Source organism: Papilio polytes, unplaced genomic scaffold (assembly GCF_000836215.1).
Source record: "Papilio polytes unplaced genomic scaffold, Ppol_1.0 DF824024.1, whole genome shotgun sequence".
NCBI classification, from domain to species: domain Eukaryota; kingdom Metazoa; phylum Arthropoda; class Insecta; order Lepidoptera; family Papilionidae; genus Papilio; species Papilio polytes.
In genome coordinates, this window is record NW_013525180.1 from 3,369,617 (window position 1) to 3,388,713 (window position 19,097).

At 36.9% G+C, this 19,097-nt stretch overlaps 1 protein-coding gene across 2 annotated transcripts in view; it reads right to left on the minus strand.

The window, feature by feature from the left end:
• Positions 1-1,420: 1,420 nt before the first annotated feature.
• Positions 1,421-19,097, minus strand: part of LOC106101002 (homeobox protein Nkx-2.1-like) — a 31,728-nt gene continuing 14,051 nt past the window's right edge. For both annotated transcript variants that reach the window (XM_013280070.1, XM_013280071.1), the window contains exons 3-6: positions 18,668-18,816; positions 14,255-14,350; positions 3,768-3,854; positions 1,421-1,841 (exon numbers count right to left, since the gene is read on the minus strand). In XM_013280070.1, coding sequence (XP_013135524.1) covers positions 1,611-1,841; positions 3,768-3,854; positions 14,255-14,350; positions 18,668-18,816 — 563 coding nt within the window. In that variant the 3' untranslated portion in view covers positions 1,421-1,610. The remainder of the gene's footprint in view (positions 1,842-3,767; positions 3,855-14,254; positions 14,351-18,667; positions 18,817-19,097) is intronic.

Consider the following 19,097-nt stretch of genomic DNA (forward strand, 5'->3'; position numbering starts at 1 on the left):
AAATTGATTCCAGTACAAATGTTAATAATGTTTGAGCAAATCATGTAAATTTTAAGATTTATACTGGCAACACAAAGTTAACTGTCATAATGAATTCCGCCCACTACTCTATCTCAATGCATAATATTTACACATACTATCTACACACACAAACACTGATTGTTTTAAACATAAATTATATACTATTCACACAACAATTAACTACAATATCAGTTATTTACAGCAAATACAACTTGACTCTGTTCCATGTCGCGTCGCAATAATTGTCACATTCTTTATAAAAACACTGACCATTACAAATGGATAGCTTTTGCTTCGTCCAGACTCTAACGACCTGTTGGTGTTAATAACATGTCTATTATTATTTCAAATGGCAACTAATGACGCCAACGGCGACCGTAAGCGCCAAAATGGTTAAAATTAAATAGGCACAAAATACACCATATAGCCTGTCCATTTATAGAGGTCAGTGATGAAATATTTTATTTGTTTATAGTTTATTCCAACAAATGACGTAGAAAATATTTGATTTTACTCTATTAGGCTATTTTAAACAAATCTTTTGCAATTATGTTAAAATTGCGATATAATTTGAGTTTTTGTAAAATAGGATAGGTTACAACGCAATGTAAACTGAAATAGGCTCTCAAATTAAGGATTTACGAAGTGTAACGTACTATTAATTGGAACAAAACTTAGATATTAAGTTGGAATTAACTATAAACTTGGTATTGATAGAGAAAATCATAATTTTTGATAGTTGAGACAATTTATAGATAAGTTATACTTACTATGATCAAAACTAGATAGGATTTGTATGTTCATTGGTCTATTATAATGATTTTCGTGGATATGTTATGTTTGTTGTATGACTGAAGTGTCATTCGATTTGTACCTGGGGAAGTCCAAAGTGTTGCCACTTTCGTGTCACATAGACTCGAAATAGGTAACTTTTACGTTAGTGTTTACAGTTTTCAACATTTTGACAATGTTCACAGTTCACTATACTATATATACCTCTATTCCGCTAACTGTATATATCTTTTTAAAAATCAAAATAAACAGCAGTAGCAAAACTCTAAACGATTCAAAAACATTCTAATTTAAGATTGTGTTTCTCTATTTTTAAATGTTCCTCGTAAACGCAATGTTACAAAAATAATAAAGTCAAATCCGTAATCGTGCTTAACTAAGTGCTAAGTATGTACACTCTCCCCCTCGCACCGCCCCCGCCCCCGCCCCCGCCGCCGCGACATTAGCGTCCACTGGCACACGTCACTTGTCACTGCGTCATTGCGTCACTCGCGGCACACGTGTCTGTCAGGTCGGTCGCGACCGGCGCCGCTTTACCAGTGACAATGTTCTCACAGGATCTGATAAACCTTAAATCGGTTTGAATCAACTAAAGACATAACTCCTCCAGCTTAACCCATTCAATTCATAATGGACAAACCAAAGACGGTCTTCTATTTTTATATTTCTAATATCTGTACCAATCTATGAAATAAAAATTGCACTAAATTTGTTGTAAGATTCAAACCGCGGCTTCGGATCTAATCGAAGTACATTTCCTCCTTGAACATTGTCTCGTGGTAAAGCTGTGGGAACTTCTACCAGGCGCGGCCCTGCAGCGGGAGGTAGCCGGAGCACTGCTGCTGGTAGGCGGTGGGCTGGCGGTAGGCCAGCGGGTTGCTGCAGGCGGCCTGCGCCGGCGCCGCCGAATACCCGGAGGTCGGGGTCGCACAGTGGCTGTGCGCCGGCGACGAGGACTCCCCGGAGCCGCACGGCTTGCCGTCCTTCACCAGCACCGGCACCGCCACCCGCCGCGGTGACGATGATGACTAAACAATACAATTACACATTTTCTAATAGTATAGGGTGAAAAATGAAGAAGCGTCTACTGGAATCTGCCAAAATAAGAAAGCGACCGCTGGCTATAGACATCCAGATTTGTAAGTCTTTTAATCCACATAAGGGGAAAGCACAGAAAGAGGATATTTCCCCTACCTGAGTATACCGACTCCCGCTAAATTCTCTTCTCCTTCCCATCCTTTTTTTGTACGATATAAGTCCTAAAATGAGGCTTACGACAAGAGACGAAACGCGGAATCGCTGCCACTTCACACTTCTCTTCTGTGTGATCGTGGTATTACACCGAAAAAGAAATGTACCGGACATTTGTGCAAAGATGTTAAAGCAGACTCTACCAGACCTGAATATTCAAATATGCCTCGATAGAGATTTTTTTTACAAAAACACAATTCTATATTTTGAGTTCTTATAATTCAAGACTAATGTGTCGTAGGCCTATTTAATTGTCTTCCTTTACATTGCCTATATTTGCGAACCTTAGTTATATCAGCAAATATTGTATTTATTTTTGGAATCATGTATATGTACCACATAACAATAAAGATTACAATAGATAAAGAGAAATTCGTGTTTTTATTTACTCCTGTCATTAAAATGTAACTGAAACTCTTCCGAGTAAGAATATTACAGATAATTTAATTATAAGTAAGTAATAATTCGAAAACTGTTTTAATTAGAATTGCTCGATCAATAAAGTAGAGTCGAGTTGCGCCGCTGCCGGCTGCCGGCTGCCGGCGGAGAAAGTTCCCGCCAACATTCTGGCGCCGGCTCCGATTTTGCACAAATTGAGCCAATTCTCTACTTCTGGCGACACTCGCCTTTTCACGTTATTATTAATGTCTGCTTTAATTGACTGTTGTACCGTGTTCCTACAATTGTATTATTTAATCATACTAATATTATAAATGCGAAAGTTTAGATGGATGGATGTTTGTAAGAGTTTGTGGATTAAACGGCTGAACGAATTTCGATGAAATTTGCCATAGACGTAGAGGATAGTCTGGAAGAACACATAGCATACTCAGTTTTGTTTTTTAATTCGTTCAATCAATTCATAAATTTAAATTAAACGAAGTCGCAAAGGACAGCAAGTAGCACCATAATTTTATCTCAATTGTTTTATCGTTAGGAGGTTTTTTTATAAGAAAAAGGGGGGCAAACGAGCGGCGGGAACACAGGTGGTCAACGACGCCCATGATATCCGCAATAACATGTTACGTTTAGCATATAAAGATTGGTTCTTTTTGCAACTAATGCATGAGATTCTCTGCTCAAAAATTAATTTGAAATATGTATTTCTTATGATACAGGCAACTTGGAATTGCGTGCAGTCGTTAACAAAATAATCATAATAATTGTGGGGTTGCCAGATTCGTCGCGTTCTCCGGCAGCCGGGAGATCGCTATCGAGTGGGCAAAGTCTCCGGCAAACAAGGGGCCCGCTGCGCAGTCAGCATATGATTTTATCGCACATTTAATATTCATTATTCATTTACCGATATTGAAATTTAAAAAGATTTAAGGAACAAATGGCCGACGTGAAATAAAGCCGCTGTTTGATTTAATCATTTTTCAATCTGTGGGAAATTAAAATAGGTACACATTTGCGGATATTTAGCAAATTATGCTTAGTATGAATATATTTATTTATTGCTAACTGTGGCTCGTAACTTCGTCCGCGTGCAATTATGTTACTCACAAATAAAAGACCTTTCTAATGGTCATAGAGTTTTTAAATTCGACCCAGTAGTTTTTGAGTTATTTCAATATATACAAAAATCCAAACATACAAAATTTCCTCATTATAACATCAGTATCAGTAGTAATATAACCAAATTAAAGCTCTAGTTATGTTTTTTAATAAGAAGTTGCGATAATTTGTATCTAAATAAATACCTGATTGTGTTGATTTTGTTCCGCCATCGCTTTCTCTTTGGCCTGTCGTTTGCACTTGTAGCGATGGTTCTGGAACCAAATTTTAACCTGAAACAAATGACTTTCTTTTATTTTTGTAATAATATAACAGTAATCGTGGTTTTCTTTGTTTAAGTATTGTACTTATTATTTTTAATATGTTGATGGGAAACCCATTAACTAAGGCCTAGTCACCCTAACTTAGGTTAAGATCCGAGCCACTCTGTGGGGACGTATAGTGGTGACGATATAGCTGGTAATGATTGAAAACCTATTTGAAAGTGTGTTTAGTTGCATATTTTAAAGTTTAAAGTTTACCAACATGATGCTCGTAGGTAACCTTATAATTTGTTCGCGATACAAAAGTCAACATCCTGGGCGACTGCGCGACTGAGCGCCTGACCTGCCTGAAATTAGCGCTCGAGCACGCTGCAGCGCAGTCAACACTCCACCTTAATGACGAAAGAATAAACAGAACGCGATGTTTGCCCCACGGAGCGGCCGGCCTTTGTCTACGAACGCTCTAAACGCAGCAAAATATACTCTTTATTTATTATTTATACATCGAGAGAGTTTCCTCCGTGTTTATTCTTTGAAATGGATGTGTTCCCCTCCGCCCGGAGCTCGAGCCGTGCCGCGGCGTTCCGTTATGAAAACTCCCGCGTAAATATCCGCCATCTTGATACACGGCGATACGTTACAGTATAAATTGCAGCCATTTTGTATTCGGTTATTGAGATCGGTTGCGACATCGAGCGAGCCGTGATGCATAGATTGCGTGGCAACCTTTCCCAATCTTTACACAATAGCGATGGACACAGTCCACACTTATCTGGAATATTGTTACATCTTACAAAACTCTTTCTACCTTTATTTACACCTACATAAATAAGTTATGTAACTACAAGAGCTAAAAAAATAGTTTAATATAGTTACAGTATGTTGCAGCGAATGCATCGATTAGGTACTTTTATATATGAATCTTTCGCTTGCAAAGTGATAGAGGAATAGTTGGCAGTTCGTTTTATCCGCGCGCCGGCCGCTCGGTTATTTATGGCCTACAAGGTGCCGGCGAGAGGTAATGAGCGGGCGACGGCTGCGAGGCGGCGGCGGGCGTCGCTCATTGCTCTCACGGGCCTCGGACGCTCTCCTCTCGAGTACTTTCTTTTCAATCTTCTTGTGCATAATGTTTCGTGTTTCCACACGCACTCAACACACGAGTGTCTCATCAACTTATTTGTTTTACTTCTAAATGATTGTTGTTTCTCGTCGTCGAGTGATACGACATTTCGGGTGCGTCTTTAAGGGCCTTTACTGTACGTGTTCGAAACTTTACACCCACTTAACTGCCGTTTTGTTATTCTATCGCCATCAACAATTTAAACAGAACTAATCATTTTGAGTTCTTAAAATTTAAAATAGGGTATAGTATAGGTCTCCGAAAGAATAAATTACAAAAAATTTGGGTAAAAATACAATGATGACCACCCAGACATATGTCAACAAATGTCAATTTGGCGCCAACCCTATGGAAATATCTTTATTAAAATTATACCACCTCTCCGCATTTTTTTTGTGATTCAGTCTAACAAATACAGTTCAAAATGGCTACGTTTTTCTGATTATGTACGCGATTGACAGGTACGAGATCGTACGTAGGTGTTCCTTTTCTGAGAATAATGACTTGCGATATTTTAGGTTAGGGTCACCACTCACCACTAAATAATCTTTTGTGTAATTAAGTGGTTTCGATGTATTCGCCGTATTTAACAAGTTTAGGTTGCAAGTTATGATAAACTGATATTTTTTTTACTATGTCGATACTGGAGAATGTTTATAACCTTAAAAACGCAAAAACCATTGAGTTACTAGTTTGAAAATCTGGTTTATCCAAAGGCATGCAATGCTGTAGCTCCATTAACTTGGTTAACTGTTTTTCGATTTATGTTTATGTTTGTCTTATTTTATAATTTTATGTTGCACTTAAGTAATGGTCACCCTTAACCGTCAATTAATATAAATAAATGTTGCCCTCGTATTTGTTTAGCTCTTGGCTGCACGACTTTTTCCCGACGGCGCACGACGCGGACGGTGAGTTAACATTTTCATTCTGTTTTGATCCCTCTCTGACGTGTTGATTTGTCCATTTAAAACAATGTTATTTATTTTTAACAATATACTGCTTTTGTTACATTCGATATCTTAGTAATTTAAGTATGGTATTGTGATTATACCACAGATAATGATAGAAATAGATACAGACATGAACCATAGACTATACCATTTGCAAAGACGGCAACGAGCAACTTTTCAGCAATCTCTTTAGTCTGGCAATCATCATCTTCCGCCTTATCCTACTCCCGTAGGGTCAGCGCAAAAGGTTTTTGTCGTCCACAAAACTCTATCATACGTCATCTCAGTCATAGCTCCCTTCTTGTTCATGTCACCATTCACGCAATACATACATCTCTTTCTACCCCTAACTCTATAGTCTCATTTTAAAAGTCAATGGCACTGATGGCTGTGGTGAGGATTATGAGATTAACTAGCTATCGCCTGCGATTCCGTCCGCGTGGAGTTCAAAAAAATAAAAGTTAGTAGTAGCCTATGTGTTCTTCCGGACTATCCTCTACGTGTATGCCAAGTTTCATCGAGATCCGTTCAGCCATTTAGGCTACAAACTCTAACAAACATCCACCTATCCATCCATCCATCTATCTATTCATCTAAGCTTTCGCATTTATAATATTAGTACGATAGTAAGATTATTAGAGCGCGCACACACCTTTTACTAAACTATCGCACAATGGTTTAGTAGCGCTTTGGTCCTATGAACTTATATGGAAGTGCACACACTACTCGATTTTTAATTGTGCAACTAAACAGTTGAATTGGCTGCGAAACAATCGACAATCGCACAAGAGCGCGATAGTTTACTTAAAGGTGTGCCTCCCCTCTTAAAGTTAGGTAAGTACCTATACTTTTTTAAAAATGAACAAGTTACGATAATGACCCTATTAAAACTCTGCTTCCGTATAAAAGTTATTTTAAATCGTCATGATTTATGTACACTAATCCGCACCTGTAATAACAACGATGTGACAGCAACAAAAAAAATCAATTTACCAAGTATTTGTCGCATTCACTCACGTACAGTTATCTATGCAATCTTTCGTTATCATGTATTATTAACCGCGTAAAGTACAAAATCGCTTGGCTAACGTAAAAGCGTATTTTTTGCTTTAACTGTTCAATATTTTCATAAGTAACAAAATAAATGAAGCATTGATGCTCTATCGGGGAGACGCGCGTGTTTACTCTGTGACCGCGGCGGCCATTGTCGTGACGTCACAGACAAATCTGACAGCCACGTTATAAAATGTTTAATGTCCTATTCAATTTGTATAAAAAATCTACTAATGTAAATAGCAAGTTTTCGGACAATCATATTTTAAACTAGCTGTTGTTCGTGACTTCGCCTGTGTAATTAAAAAATAACAAACATAGTCTGTGTTATTCGCGGATAAATTACCTTTCTAACGGTGTAAGAATTTTTAAAATCGGCCCAATAGTTTATGAGTATTATAATATTAGTATAGATATCTACTTCAAATTAAATAAATTTTGCCGTAAAGGTTCCTATATTTGCAATCAGGCAATTAATTTTACTAATTTCTGACAGTTTTAAGCTACTAAAAACAGGTGGCAGAACCTTCACGTAGAAAGGTGATTCCAATTTTACTTATCAACTAAGAGCGAGCGTACACCTTTGACTAAAATATCGCATAACAGTTATGCGATTGTCGATTGTTTCGTAGCTGTTTAGATGCACAACTAAAAATCGAGTAGTGTGCGCACCTCCATGCGCTCGCTCTTAATATAATCTTGTTCAAGGAAAGATTAAATTTATGCCCAATGGGAATCAATATTATTTTTATTACAAGTATATGTGCTATGTTATCATTAAAGATCTGTTAATTAGCATAAATATGTAATAAATAGACGTGTATATTTCTGCGTGGGAGCTCCCGGGTTAGCTTTGCGCCCAGCGCCCCCTGCAACTCGACCGTGAACTATGAGCTGCCCGCAAATATTTATGTAGCAATTCACAAAATTAATATTTGTTTAAACACGCTGATTATATCGCTACAAGTTGTATAAGGAGCGTATAGATGTTTAAATACAATGATTACATAAATACTAAGTAAAAAAAATGCAGCTAACCTCAAATTTACGCGCGTTTGTGTAATAACCGCGAAATTTCGGTGGACTCAACAGAAAGGGGAAGAATTTTGCGCATGATTTCGCAACGTTTTCATATTAAAATCTATACAGATCTGATGGGAGATTAAATTTTATTGAATGGTGGTGTTTTTACAGCGATTCATTGTGTGTGCAGATTAGTGCTATCTAAGAGGATAATGCACCTGACACGGATCTATTGTTGCCAGGTAAACGCATTGTGCGGTCTGTGCCGTCTGTACGGTGTTGCTATGTTTGCGTAGGACGGATTTTGCGAATTCATGTTGGCGTTTGACATTTTTGTTATATTTCTATGCTTTTATAAAATTCGGTTGGTGATAAGAATTATTTTGTACCAACATCTGGTACCTAAGTTTTTACTAGCTATTGCAATTTATACAAAACATACTATTCAGCCAAATCTATACTAATATTACAAATATTTGTATTTTTGTATGGATTGAAATAATTCAAAAAGCACTGCGCCGATTTTAAAAATAAAGTAATTGATCTATGAGTAACTTAGGCTATATTTTTTAATTTCAAGCGGACGAAGTCGCGAGCAACAGCTAGTACTATTATAGAAGCTTTTGACACTTCGACCTTTGTCTTAACGAAGGCACATTACAGAACGTCACTTGTTTTAGTCTGTATGCAAAGATGAATCGACGAAAATTTTAATACTGAGAAAAAAAAATAAGTTAATAAACAAAAAACAATATTTACTCATCTTACAATTTATTTAAATAAAAACTAAAATATTTCCAATGTCAATGGTCTCTTTTTATTATATCCTCATCACAGAATTGGAGGGAATTCGGTTTGACATATCGTCGAAGTTGAATGCGCGGGCGATTCTATTGACTATGATACCATAAACATTTTTTTACTTTTATCGGCAAAATAAAAGCAAATGATTTCATAGCGGGCGGCTTCTGACAGGAAACGTATTGAAATCTCACGGCGATTAGGAGATTAGAAAAAAAATGAAGTGGGATTATTGGAAAATTATAGGCTATTATAGATTGAGGCTGCGAAGGCTTTGTGGCTGATTTGGGGTTAGCTTAAGTAATTGCGATTGGATATACTTTTTTTTTTTAAATATTTCGAGTGCCAACTCCACAATAAGCGGTTTACCTATAGTATTTAATAAAGATACGCAATTTGGTTTATGTTTGGTTGAATATAAAAGAATCTTTCATGTTTTACACAAGCGAAAATACATTGTTTAACGTAACTACGGACCTTTTTGAGTCAAATTAAAGTTTTGGTTCTTTTACCCAAAATATATGCGCTATAGAGAAAAGCACTGGAATATGTATTCATGTTACCCGTCTATTGGTATAGTTTTAGTTTTTAAGGAAGTGTGCTTATAAAATAGTGTAATATTTCGAAAGTGCTGAACAATAACACATATTTTCTCCCATACCATAGAGTAGCAGCGTTCAGTCACGCGCTTGACTCATTCATTATCTGTGGGTTATTAAAAAAAGGCGGGAAACAAAGACCTACACGGCATTCGACACAATCAACCCTTCCCATTGTGCGGGGCACGATCCGGCTGCGTTTTGTCTGCCTGGTACCACTCGGCGGCCGGAAGCTGCGCATGCGGGTCCTCGAGATGTTTTAATGCGAGCAATAAGATAATGGCGCTCAGCTCGGGCCGGCGCACAATGACGCGCTGTCAGAACACGCCTGACAGCGGCCAATGGACGCCCAGCTCCTCTCGATAGTGTTACAACATAAAAAATGTACGTACTGCATAGTTTCCTCGTTAAAGGCTTGTCCCACCAAATTGTAAATTGTCTGATAGCAATCCAACGTGTAAAACATGTGATGGAAATATCGGATTTTGATACATAATCTGATAGTGACGTTCTTAAGCTTTCTGAGCCTCTATCAGCCATTGTTAAGACAGGGCCTTAGTTGCATAGTAATTGTTCTATTGATACTATTGTACACGTAATATCTCATTTTCGTGCTTTACATAAGTCCGTTAATATGATTACTTAAAGGTTATCCGATGCGATATTAACACGATATAATGAATTAAATACCAGATTTGACAATTAGATTTAGAGTAGATTTGTGAAACAAGGTATCAAGGGAGATTATTAAATGATTCGTATTGGGAATATATTTGAAATGGAAGCTCTCATCCCGACGGCGGCTGGGGAGGTGCTGTATCAACAGTGGCAGAGCGGCGGCGGGCTGCGGGCTGCGGGGGCCGAACATCGAAATTTACTTAAGTTAAATAACGAAACGCGAGCCGTCTGTTTGTTCGCTCCGAAAATCAAATACTGCGGAATATTGTGGCCATCGCCGCGCTCCAACTTCGCCTTTATTGCACTCCCGGCTATCCAGGGCTGACAATATTCTAGGACTTCCTACGACTAGAGTACACTAAAAGTACAATAAGTCCAAAGTCTTCACTTTAAGGAGACTGAAGTCGTCACTAGATTCAATACTTGAACATTTGTGAGTATTGTTTTTTGCGTGGTAAAAGTAATAACTTTGAATTCATGCCTAATGTGACTACCTAATTCATTTTAAAAGAAAAAAAAACACTCTCAAATAGAGGCAACAAAACGTTTTTCATTAAAAAATGCTGCCATTTGAAGTGTTTGGAATGAGTATTTGCTACACAATAAAAGTGACAATCAGTAATTTTCCCGAGATCTTTCTTTTAGCTTCTGGTATTGAAGGAGCTTGTATTATACAAAGTTTTTATTTTTTAAATAATGTAATATTTATCGTTGTCTATGGTCGTGTGACAGCCCTACATGTATTTAAACTAGGCTATGAATATGCAGGAACGGAATGCGTTTAACTCTTACATCGCGACCGCGGCGCGGCTATTGCTCCGCGAGGGTTAGCAATTTCACCAACAATCAACCTTCGTGCATACAATCCTAACAAATTCGTTCATTACATTTCCGTACCATAGATTGTCTAAGAAAACATGATATCCACAAACTCCCTAATGTTTCTTGAAACATGGTGACCACATATACAGCTTCAAATCACTAATTCAAATCCTAAGGCACTTTAATGTAGACTAGTTATTGCTCGTGACTTTGCGTGAAATTTTAAAAATAAAATAGCCTATGTTACTCGCTGATAACGTAGCTTTTTAATAGTAAAAGAATTTTTAAATTGATCCAGTAGTTATGGAGTTATTTCAATACATACAAAAATACAAATCTTTCCTGTTTATAAAAAAAAGGTAAAGGTTGATACTGTACAGTCAGCTTCATAAATATGTATACATTTGCCTAGTATCAATAACTTGTATAGGCCTTCGGTTTACAATTATATTCATACATATTTCAGAAACAGAAGGCCAAAAGAAAAAATATGCAGCTGACTGTACTATTAATAATAAGAGTCGTAATCCTTTTTATACAGAAACGTGTCCTTAACTGTTATATCTCAAAATGTACCTTATTACTTGAAAAATAAAATTTAAAATCTCTTTCCAGCCGTATCTTTGTCAGAAGACGCTAAGTTATGCAAAACTTAATTATGCATGTCTAGGTTCATTATACGTGGCCTGGGCCTAGCCTAGGAGAACACTGCGTCGTCTAAAATGAGTTATTGGTAGGGATAAAATTCTTTTACTTAAAAACTGATTAATTATTTTCCCACATTTCTATGGACATTGTCTCGATATTAAATATAAAAATAATGTTATAATATTCCAATTTATTGTGTTCGAAAGATTCTTAATATAGTTTAAAATCATTTATAATCTGTTATTAGTCGTAATAAAATAAGCAATCTGTCTATATCTATATTATTATAATAAAGCGTAAACACACACTTCTTTGTTGCCTTAGATCTTAGAAATTACAGCATATTTTTGAGTAATTCATTTTTTAATAAATAGCCCTACACTTACGTCACGCTTTAGGCTATATATTTTCATGCCATTAAACTTAGGGGTTAAATATTTTGGATAAAGACCCTAATGTGGGAAAGAGACCTTAAGTTGCTGCCAACATCAAGGAAGCAAGATTGCCAAGGTTTGTCATGTCATGTCATTTAGACATTTGCTATTTATAATTTGACAAATGTAAACAATAAAATAAAGTTTTCATAATTTCATGCGGACGAAGCCGCACGGGAACAGCTACTTATTAATAAATCATAACCAGCAGTAAATTAGGCCTCATTTAACCACTGCAATTTAACCAATCAACGGTAATTAGTCACATTAGTGAACTCTTGACAACAATACGGTCATCATATGAAGTGCAAACCATAAAGTACAATTCAATTTTTTGAAACAATTGAATGATTTAATTAAATTGTTCTTGATCAAATTAGGGATTTATTGATAGTCAACTTTTTTTATTGTTTTGTTTTGATTCAATAATTAAAAAACCAATCTAAAGTCCGTGACAATTGACATGTAATTAAATCTATCGTATCCAAGCCAGCGGCTGGCTGTGCGCTGACCGCGCCACGCCGCCATTGTTTCCCGTCGCGTCAGTTTGACGTTTGTTTTGGCGCGAATTCAAAACGCTCCGTCGTAAATGGTGTTGACACCCTCAGAATGGAGATTATTCATGGATGTTTGCGGCCCTTTGTTGGGGTTATACGCCGAGTTTATGAAATTTATATTGACACGGCCGAGATTATCGAGTCTTTGTTGTGAAGGATCCGAATTCGCGCGCGTCGCGGTGTGGGAAAGCTCGCCGCGTGCCACTGACAGATATTAATAATGGAACTCGTGAACGGTTTGTTTGCGACCGCATATAGAACTTTATTAAACAAATACGCTAAACGTTTTCGTTAAACTATCCTTGAATAATCGGATTATAAAAAAATCTTCTAATTTTTACTTCTGGAACTAAACAGTTGAATTGGCTGTGAAACAATCGACAATCCCACAACTTTGTGCGATAGTTTAGTAAAAGGTGTCCGCTCTAAATGTCACAAATAAACACGATTACGACTAGCAATACATTTAACTTGTGACCTCTTTAGATCAAAAACCTAAATACTTCAAAGGGAACTCTCGAAGCACTATAATAATAAAACCTTGGAAGCCACAAACATCCCCTCCTCGTAGCATCCTCACGGTACGCTGCGTTACTCCCGTGACGTCATCAAAGAGCTCTCCAATTTGAAGACAGCACTCGAATAAAAAAATCCAAACAAGTGAAATTTTACAGCCCTCAAAGGTCCTAGCTCTAAAGCAGCGTCGGTGACGTGAAACAAGATGCCTCTAACGAGATAACCCGCGGCGATACTAATCACCCAATGTTAGTTACTCTATCACCGTGTCAACGTTATTTATTATAAAAATATCGTTAATTGACATCTTATTATTATTAAGGTAAAGTTTTTGCCTTAATGACAGAAAACGAACGTAGAATCAACACGATAGCCATTAAGTTATAAAAATAAATGTTTATAATAATTTTATTAGCATGAAATTAAAAATAAATTAGTAGTCTATGCCCTTTTCTAGAATGTCTCTGTTTCAAGCAACCAGATCCGTTTAATCGTGTATCGGAACAAACCGATTTGTTTTCCTTTTCGGTTGCAACAACAGACGGAAGTTGTAAAACATTAGCCGGCGGCATTTCGCCCCCGCGTGGGCGTTTTGTATTCGGTAATTGGATCCGGGTAATAGGGGATGTCCCGGTCATAGCCCGCGGCTGGTGTTGCCTGTTGTGCGGTGATTTATGTCGTCTATGTCGCCGACATGCATGCTCGGGGCGTGTGGCGACGCCTTAATAGTGTTGTGCTTGAGTGGTCGCCTATTGTGCGAGGTTATTTATGATTGTGTCATAACTTAGTAATAGACAAGGTCGTGAAATAATCTATTTTTTGAAGACGTTGCCTTCGTTTTCTGACATTTTAAGTACCTATAGCTATAAAGTTTTTAAATACTCATAATACACATAACTCTTTCAAACGTCATCTTAGTCATCTCTCCCTTTTTGATTGTCACATTTCACGCAATCCATTTACCTCTTTTTAAATGTTTCACTTATTGTTACTTTTGTATACCAGTTTATTCAGTTTGTTGTTATTTTAGTTACTTTACTGATATACTTTTTGTGAAATGAAGACAATGTCAAAAAAAATATCATTTTGCGTATCACGACGACATAAGTTCTAACTGAACTGTCAAACTGTTCAGATGTCTGTAGCATATTTAATCTATGCACAATTAAATTCATACAACAGAACAAGTACTAAGAGACACTGACCTGTGTTGGTGTGAGGTGTATAAGTGAGGCGAGGTGCTCGCGTTCCGGCGCTGACAGGTACTTCTGCTGCTTGAACCGCCGCTCCAGCTCGTATACCTGCACACATACATACATCAAACATGACATTGATAAAGTGACGACCAAGCAATACACCGAATACCGAAGCAATAGCTGCTCCTAGATACGCATTTACAGATGCGTTGCCTACCTTAACAGAGGAGGGGACGCACAGAAAGAGGAACTACTCCTACCTATGCGTCCCATCTCCTGTCAAATCCACTTCCTAACTCTTCCTAAACGTAAATTGTAAAAAGGGAAAATGCCTATTTCAAAAATTCTTTTACCTTTAGAATTTTTCTCTGAGTAACACAGGCCGATTTTTTTTAATTACACGCGAGCGAAATCGGGAGCAACAGCTAGTGTTTTATATATTTACACAGCGTTATCAACTAAACATTTGGGGATCCTGTACGCATGAAATAACCTCGTGTTCTCCTTTTATTGTTTTATTCGATCTAGGAAAATGGATGACGAATAACACACAGGCGAATAGGAACACACACGAACGCGCAAAATCTGTGAAGGCAACGATAAATTTCCCGGAATAGAATTAATTACATGATCCGGATAACATAGGTGGTACATCTCACCCCCGGGGGCGGGGCCAGTGGGAGGGGCCGCGGGGGTGGCATCCCCTTTCCAAATTAAATAGCTACGTTAGCGTTATATGGCTCAGGTAGCGGGAATGTCTAATTACTTATATATTGAGGGGTGTTTGGGGGAGCGGGGGTTGGTGCGGGGTGAGAGGGAGAGGTTCTTGATGTTTCGTTTTCTTCGACTCGAGACGTTGTTTGATGTTTTCGAGTTTCATCGATCGAGTATGTTATGCTGTATTGCTTAAGTCTCGGAATCGGAGCCAAAGTTGTTGGGGAATTTTCCTTAGGTTATTGACACTGGACTTGGTAATACTAGTGTCCTTTAATTTTCCTAAAATTGGTCACAAACAAATAAAGTCAGAATGCGTTTATCAAAATAAGACAGAGTTTTTACATTTAAATAAATAAGATGGAATTCGTTATTTAAAATACTTTAGTTTTTTTTTAATTATCCTTTTCTATACTATTATAATAAAGCGTAAACACACTCTTTGTTGCCTAAGATGTGAGCAATTACAGCATATTTTTGTGTAATTATTTTTTTTAATAAAAAGCCCTACACTTACGTCACGCTTTAGGCTACATATTTTCACGCCACTAAACTCAGGAGATAAATATTTTGGATAAAAAACCCTAATGTGGGAAAGAGACCATAAGTTGCTACCAAAATCAAGGAAGCAAGATTGCCAAGGTTTATAATGTCATGTCATTTTGACATTTGCTATTGACACTTTGACAAACGTAAACAGTAACATAAAATTTTCATAATTTCGTGCGGATGAAGCCGTACGGGAACAGCTAGTAGGTAATATATAACTACTTATATTATAAAAAGGAAGTATTTTTGTATATATTGATATAACTCAAAAACTATTGGGCCGAATTAATAATAATCACCAATAAATACCTACATAATCACTAAGTAACAGGCTACATTTATTAAAAAAAAATATTTCCGCGCGGACGAAGACGCGAGACACGTCAAGTTCATCATAAAATATAAAAAATAAGACAAAGCTACACTTAGCTAAGTATAAATTAGTTAAGTAATAATTGAATAATACATTTCCCATCAAATGTGATCTATATGAGATTTGCAACGCGGTTTGCTCGCTGTGTGCCATTCTATAAGTCTGACTTCCAATCCACCCCCTACCCTCGCCCCCTAGCAATGGTACACAGACCCGCTTTCCTACCCTCATTATACCATTTTACTTTTATTGACTTCCACAACCTCTGAAATTACACCGTTTATTTAATACATAGTAAGTTAAAAGCGACAATAAAATGCATAGTAACTAGTTAACTATATTTCATGTGGTTGTTTTATTTAGGTGTTTATTAGAAAAAATCTGTCACGTAATCTACAATTAAAAAAGACAAGACACGTTTACACGTAAACTATATGAACCTTACTAATATTATAAATGCGAAAGTTTAGATGGATGGATGTTGTTTAGGTTTGTAGCCTAAACCGCTGGACGGATCTCGATGAAATTTGACATACACGTAGATAATAGTCTGGAAGAACACATAGGCTACTAACTTGTGTTTTTTTGAACTCCACGCGGACGGAGTCGCGGGCGAAAGCTAGTAAGTCATATTTTGATAATTTGTAAGAGCGAACCTTTGATTAAAAGGATGGCATAACTGTTGTGCGTCAATTGTTTCGCAGCTAATTCAATTACTTGCATAGCTAAAAATCGAGTAGCGCCATACAAGCTCATAGGAATCAAAGCGACTAAACAGTTGTGCGACAGTCTAGTCAAAGGTGTGCGCATGCTCTTAAGGTACTAATTGTTTCTTGAGTCAACACTAATCCATTTCGAAATAGCGGATAATTAATCTTAACCACACAATATTTTATTACTAGCTTTCGCGCGCGACTCCGTCCGCATGAAATTAAAAAAAAATAAGTAGCCTATGTGTTCTTCCAGACTGTCCTCTACATCTATACCAAATTTCATCGAATTCCGTTCAGCCGTTTAGGCTACAAACTCTAACAAACATCCATCCATCTAAACTTTCGCATTTATAATATTAGATACATAGATATCAAGTTAATAAACTAACAAGTTTAACGTTAAAAATGATTAAGATAACTGTGACATGAATAAATTCGTATTCGCAAATAAATAGAATAAACGCGAGGCGTGTGGTCCCCCGACGCGGCGTAAGGCTGCCCATTAACGACATTTACTCTGGCAGTTTTAATGCCCTCACATTACAACACGATACAGGCATTGCCTAATGTGGGCATTACCAGATTAATCGTATATTAACCACAATTTGTAATTATCTTTTAGTTGGTATAATTGTTATTTTAATGTTAATCTCTTGTTTTTCAATAAAATTATTTCTATTTCTATGATACGTCATAGTTTAGTGACTTCGATTAACTATTGATCCAACTTTAAGGATAAGAAATCATACTTCTCTTAAAATTATAAATGCGAAAGTTTAGATGGATGGATGTTTGTTAGAGTTTGTAGCCTAAACTGCTGAACGGATTTCGATAGAATTTGGTACAGAAGTAGAGTATTGTTTGGAAAAACACATAGCCTATTCTCTTTTGTTTTTTTTTAATTCCACGCGGATGGAGTCGCGGGCGAAAGTTAGTAACTCATAAAAAACGTTTGAATCCTGTTAATTAAGTATTTGCAAATACTGGCTTAAAAATTGGTGAAGAAATATTAAAATCTCCATTAGGATTGTTACCTATTTTATTAGAACATGTTTAACGAAGTAGAAAATTGTATTTCATTGTATACATTTGTCAAATTATCAATTGCAAATGACAAAATCACAACATGATGACAAACCATGGCAATCTTGCTTCCTTAATGTTGGCAAAACTAAACTACAGTTTATGGTCCCTTTCCCACATGAAGGTTTTTTTTTTAATTTATTTAACCCCCCAAGTTTATTAGCGTAAAAATATATAGCATGTCGTAAGTGTAAGGCTTTTTATTTAAGAACGAATTATTCAAAAATATGCTGTGTTTTCTGATATCCTACGCCACAAAGTAGTGTGTATTTACGCTTTAGTATAGAGTATAGATTTGTCTTATGATTTTTTTTGCAAGTCCGGATAAATATATTTAAAATTATCAAGATACCGTGAACAGCGCGCTTTAACCACCAGGTAACGACCCCATGCGTATTTTATTTGTAAAATGATCGGCAAATAATGCACCCCCGTGTCTGGAGGGTTGGCGGACAAAGTGCGCGCAGTTTAAGGGTTAAGTGAACAAAAGTTTAGACAGGGTGCGTGAGGTTAATATTAATCATGCCAGCGCCCCCTGGCGACGACGATCGAGATAAACTGCGTATATCTAAACTGTTGTTAACATGATTCTGTTGCAAACGCCGCTCTGGAAGTCTTGAATTTTGTTGAAGTAACTGGCAACTAGTAGCGACGTGAGACATAATGAAGAATAAAAGTTTTAAAAATAGAACGAATATCAGAGATATTCGAATTGGGTTTTTTGACGGATGTCGTAGTTTTTGAGTAAATTGTTGTTTTTTTTCCTAAAATGTGTTATTTGTAAGAAGTAAAGTTTTGCTAATTTCCACAAAGTATTTCCGTTGCCCACATGCGCATACAACTGCAAATACATTAAAAAATTTTTTTTTTTTTTATTTTGTTTTTTTTTTTTAATTCCGCGCGGACAGAGTTGCGTGCGAAAGCCAATACTGTCTACAAGGAATATAAACAGTCGGGAGGGAAGCTGAAGGGAAGATCACCGTTGCTTACCTGAGCCTGCGTGAACAGCACTCTCCGTTTCCTACGCTGCGCGAGCGGGAACTGCATCGGTTTGGCGTCTGGTCCGGCGCACGCCGCCAGCCCGCCCATATTATTGACGTGGCCCATACCTCCCGACGTCGATGTCATCAGCCTGGAAACTAAAGCAGCCGCTCAAATACACTACCAAAGGGTAAGGTTGACAGAAATTACAACAGTTGGCTCATTGTAGACTGTCATAAATAAAAAAAATATAAAGCAAATAATATCTTATTAGAGTTTTAATTGAATTCTTAGCATTTATTGGTCATATTATTTAATTTTTCATATTTAAATTAGGAATATTATCTACATTATCTATAGTATTGTATAGCCACAGATAAAAAAAAATTAAACGCATTTCTTGATAATGATTCCGTCAACAAAACATTTATAGGTAGAC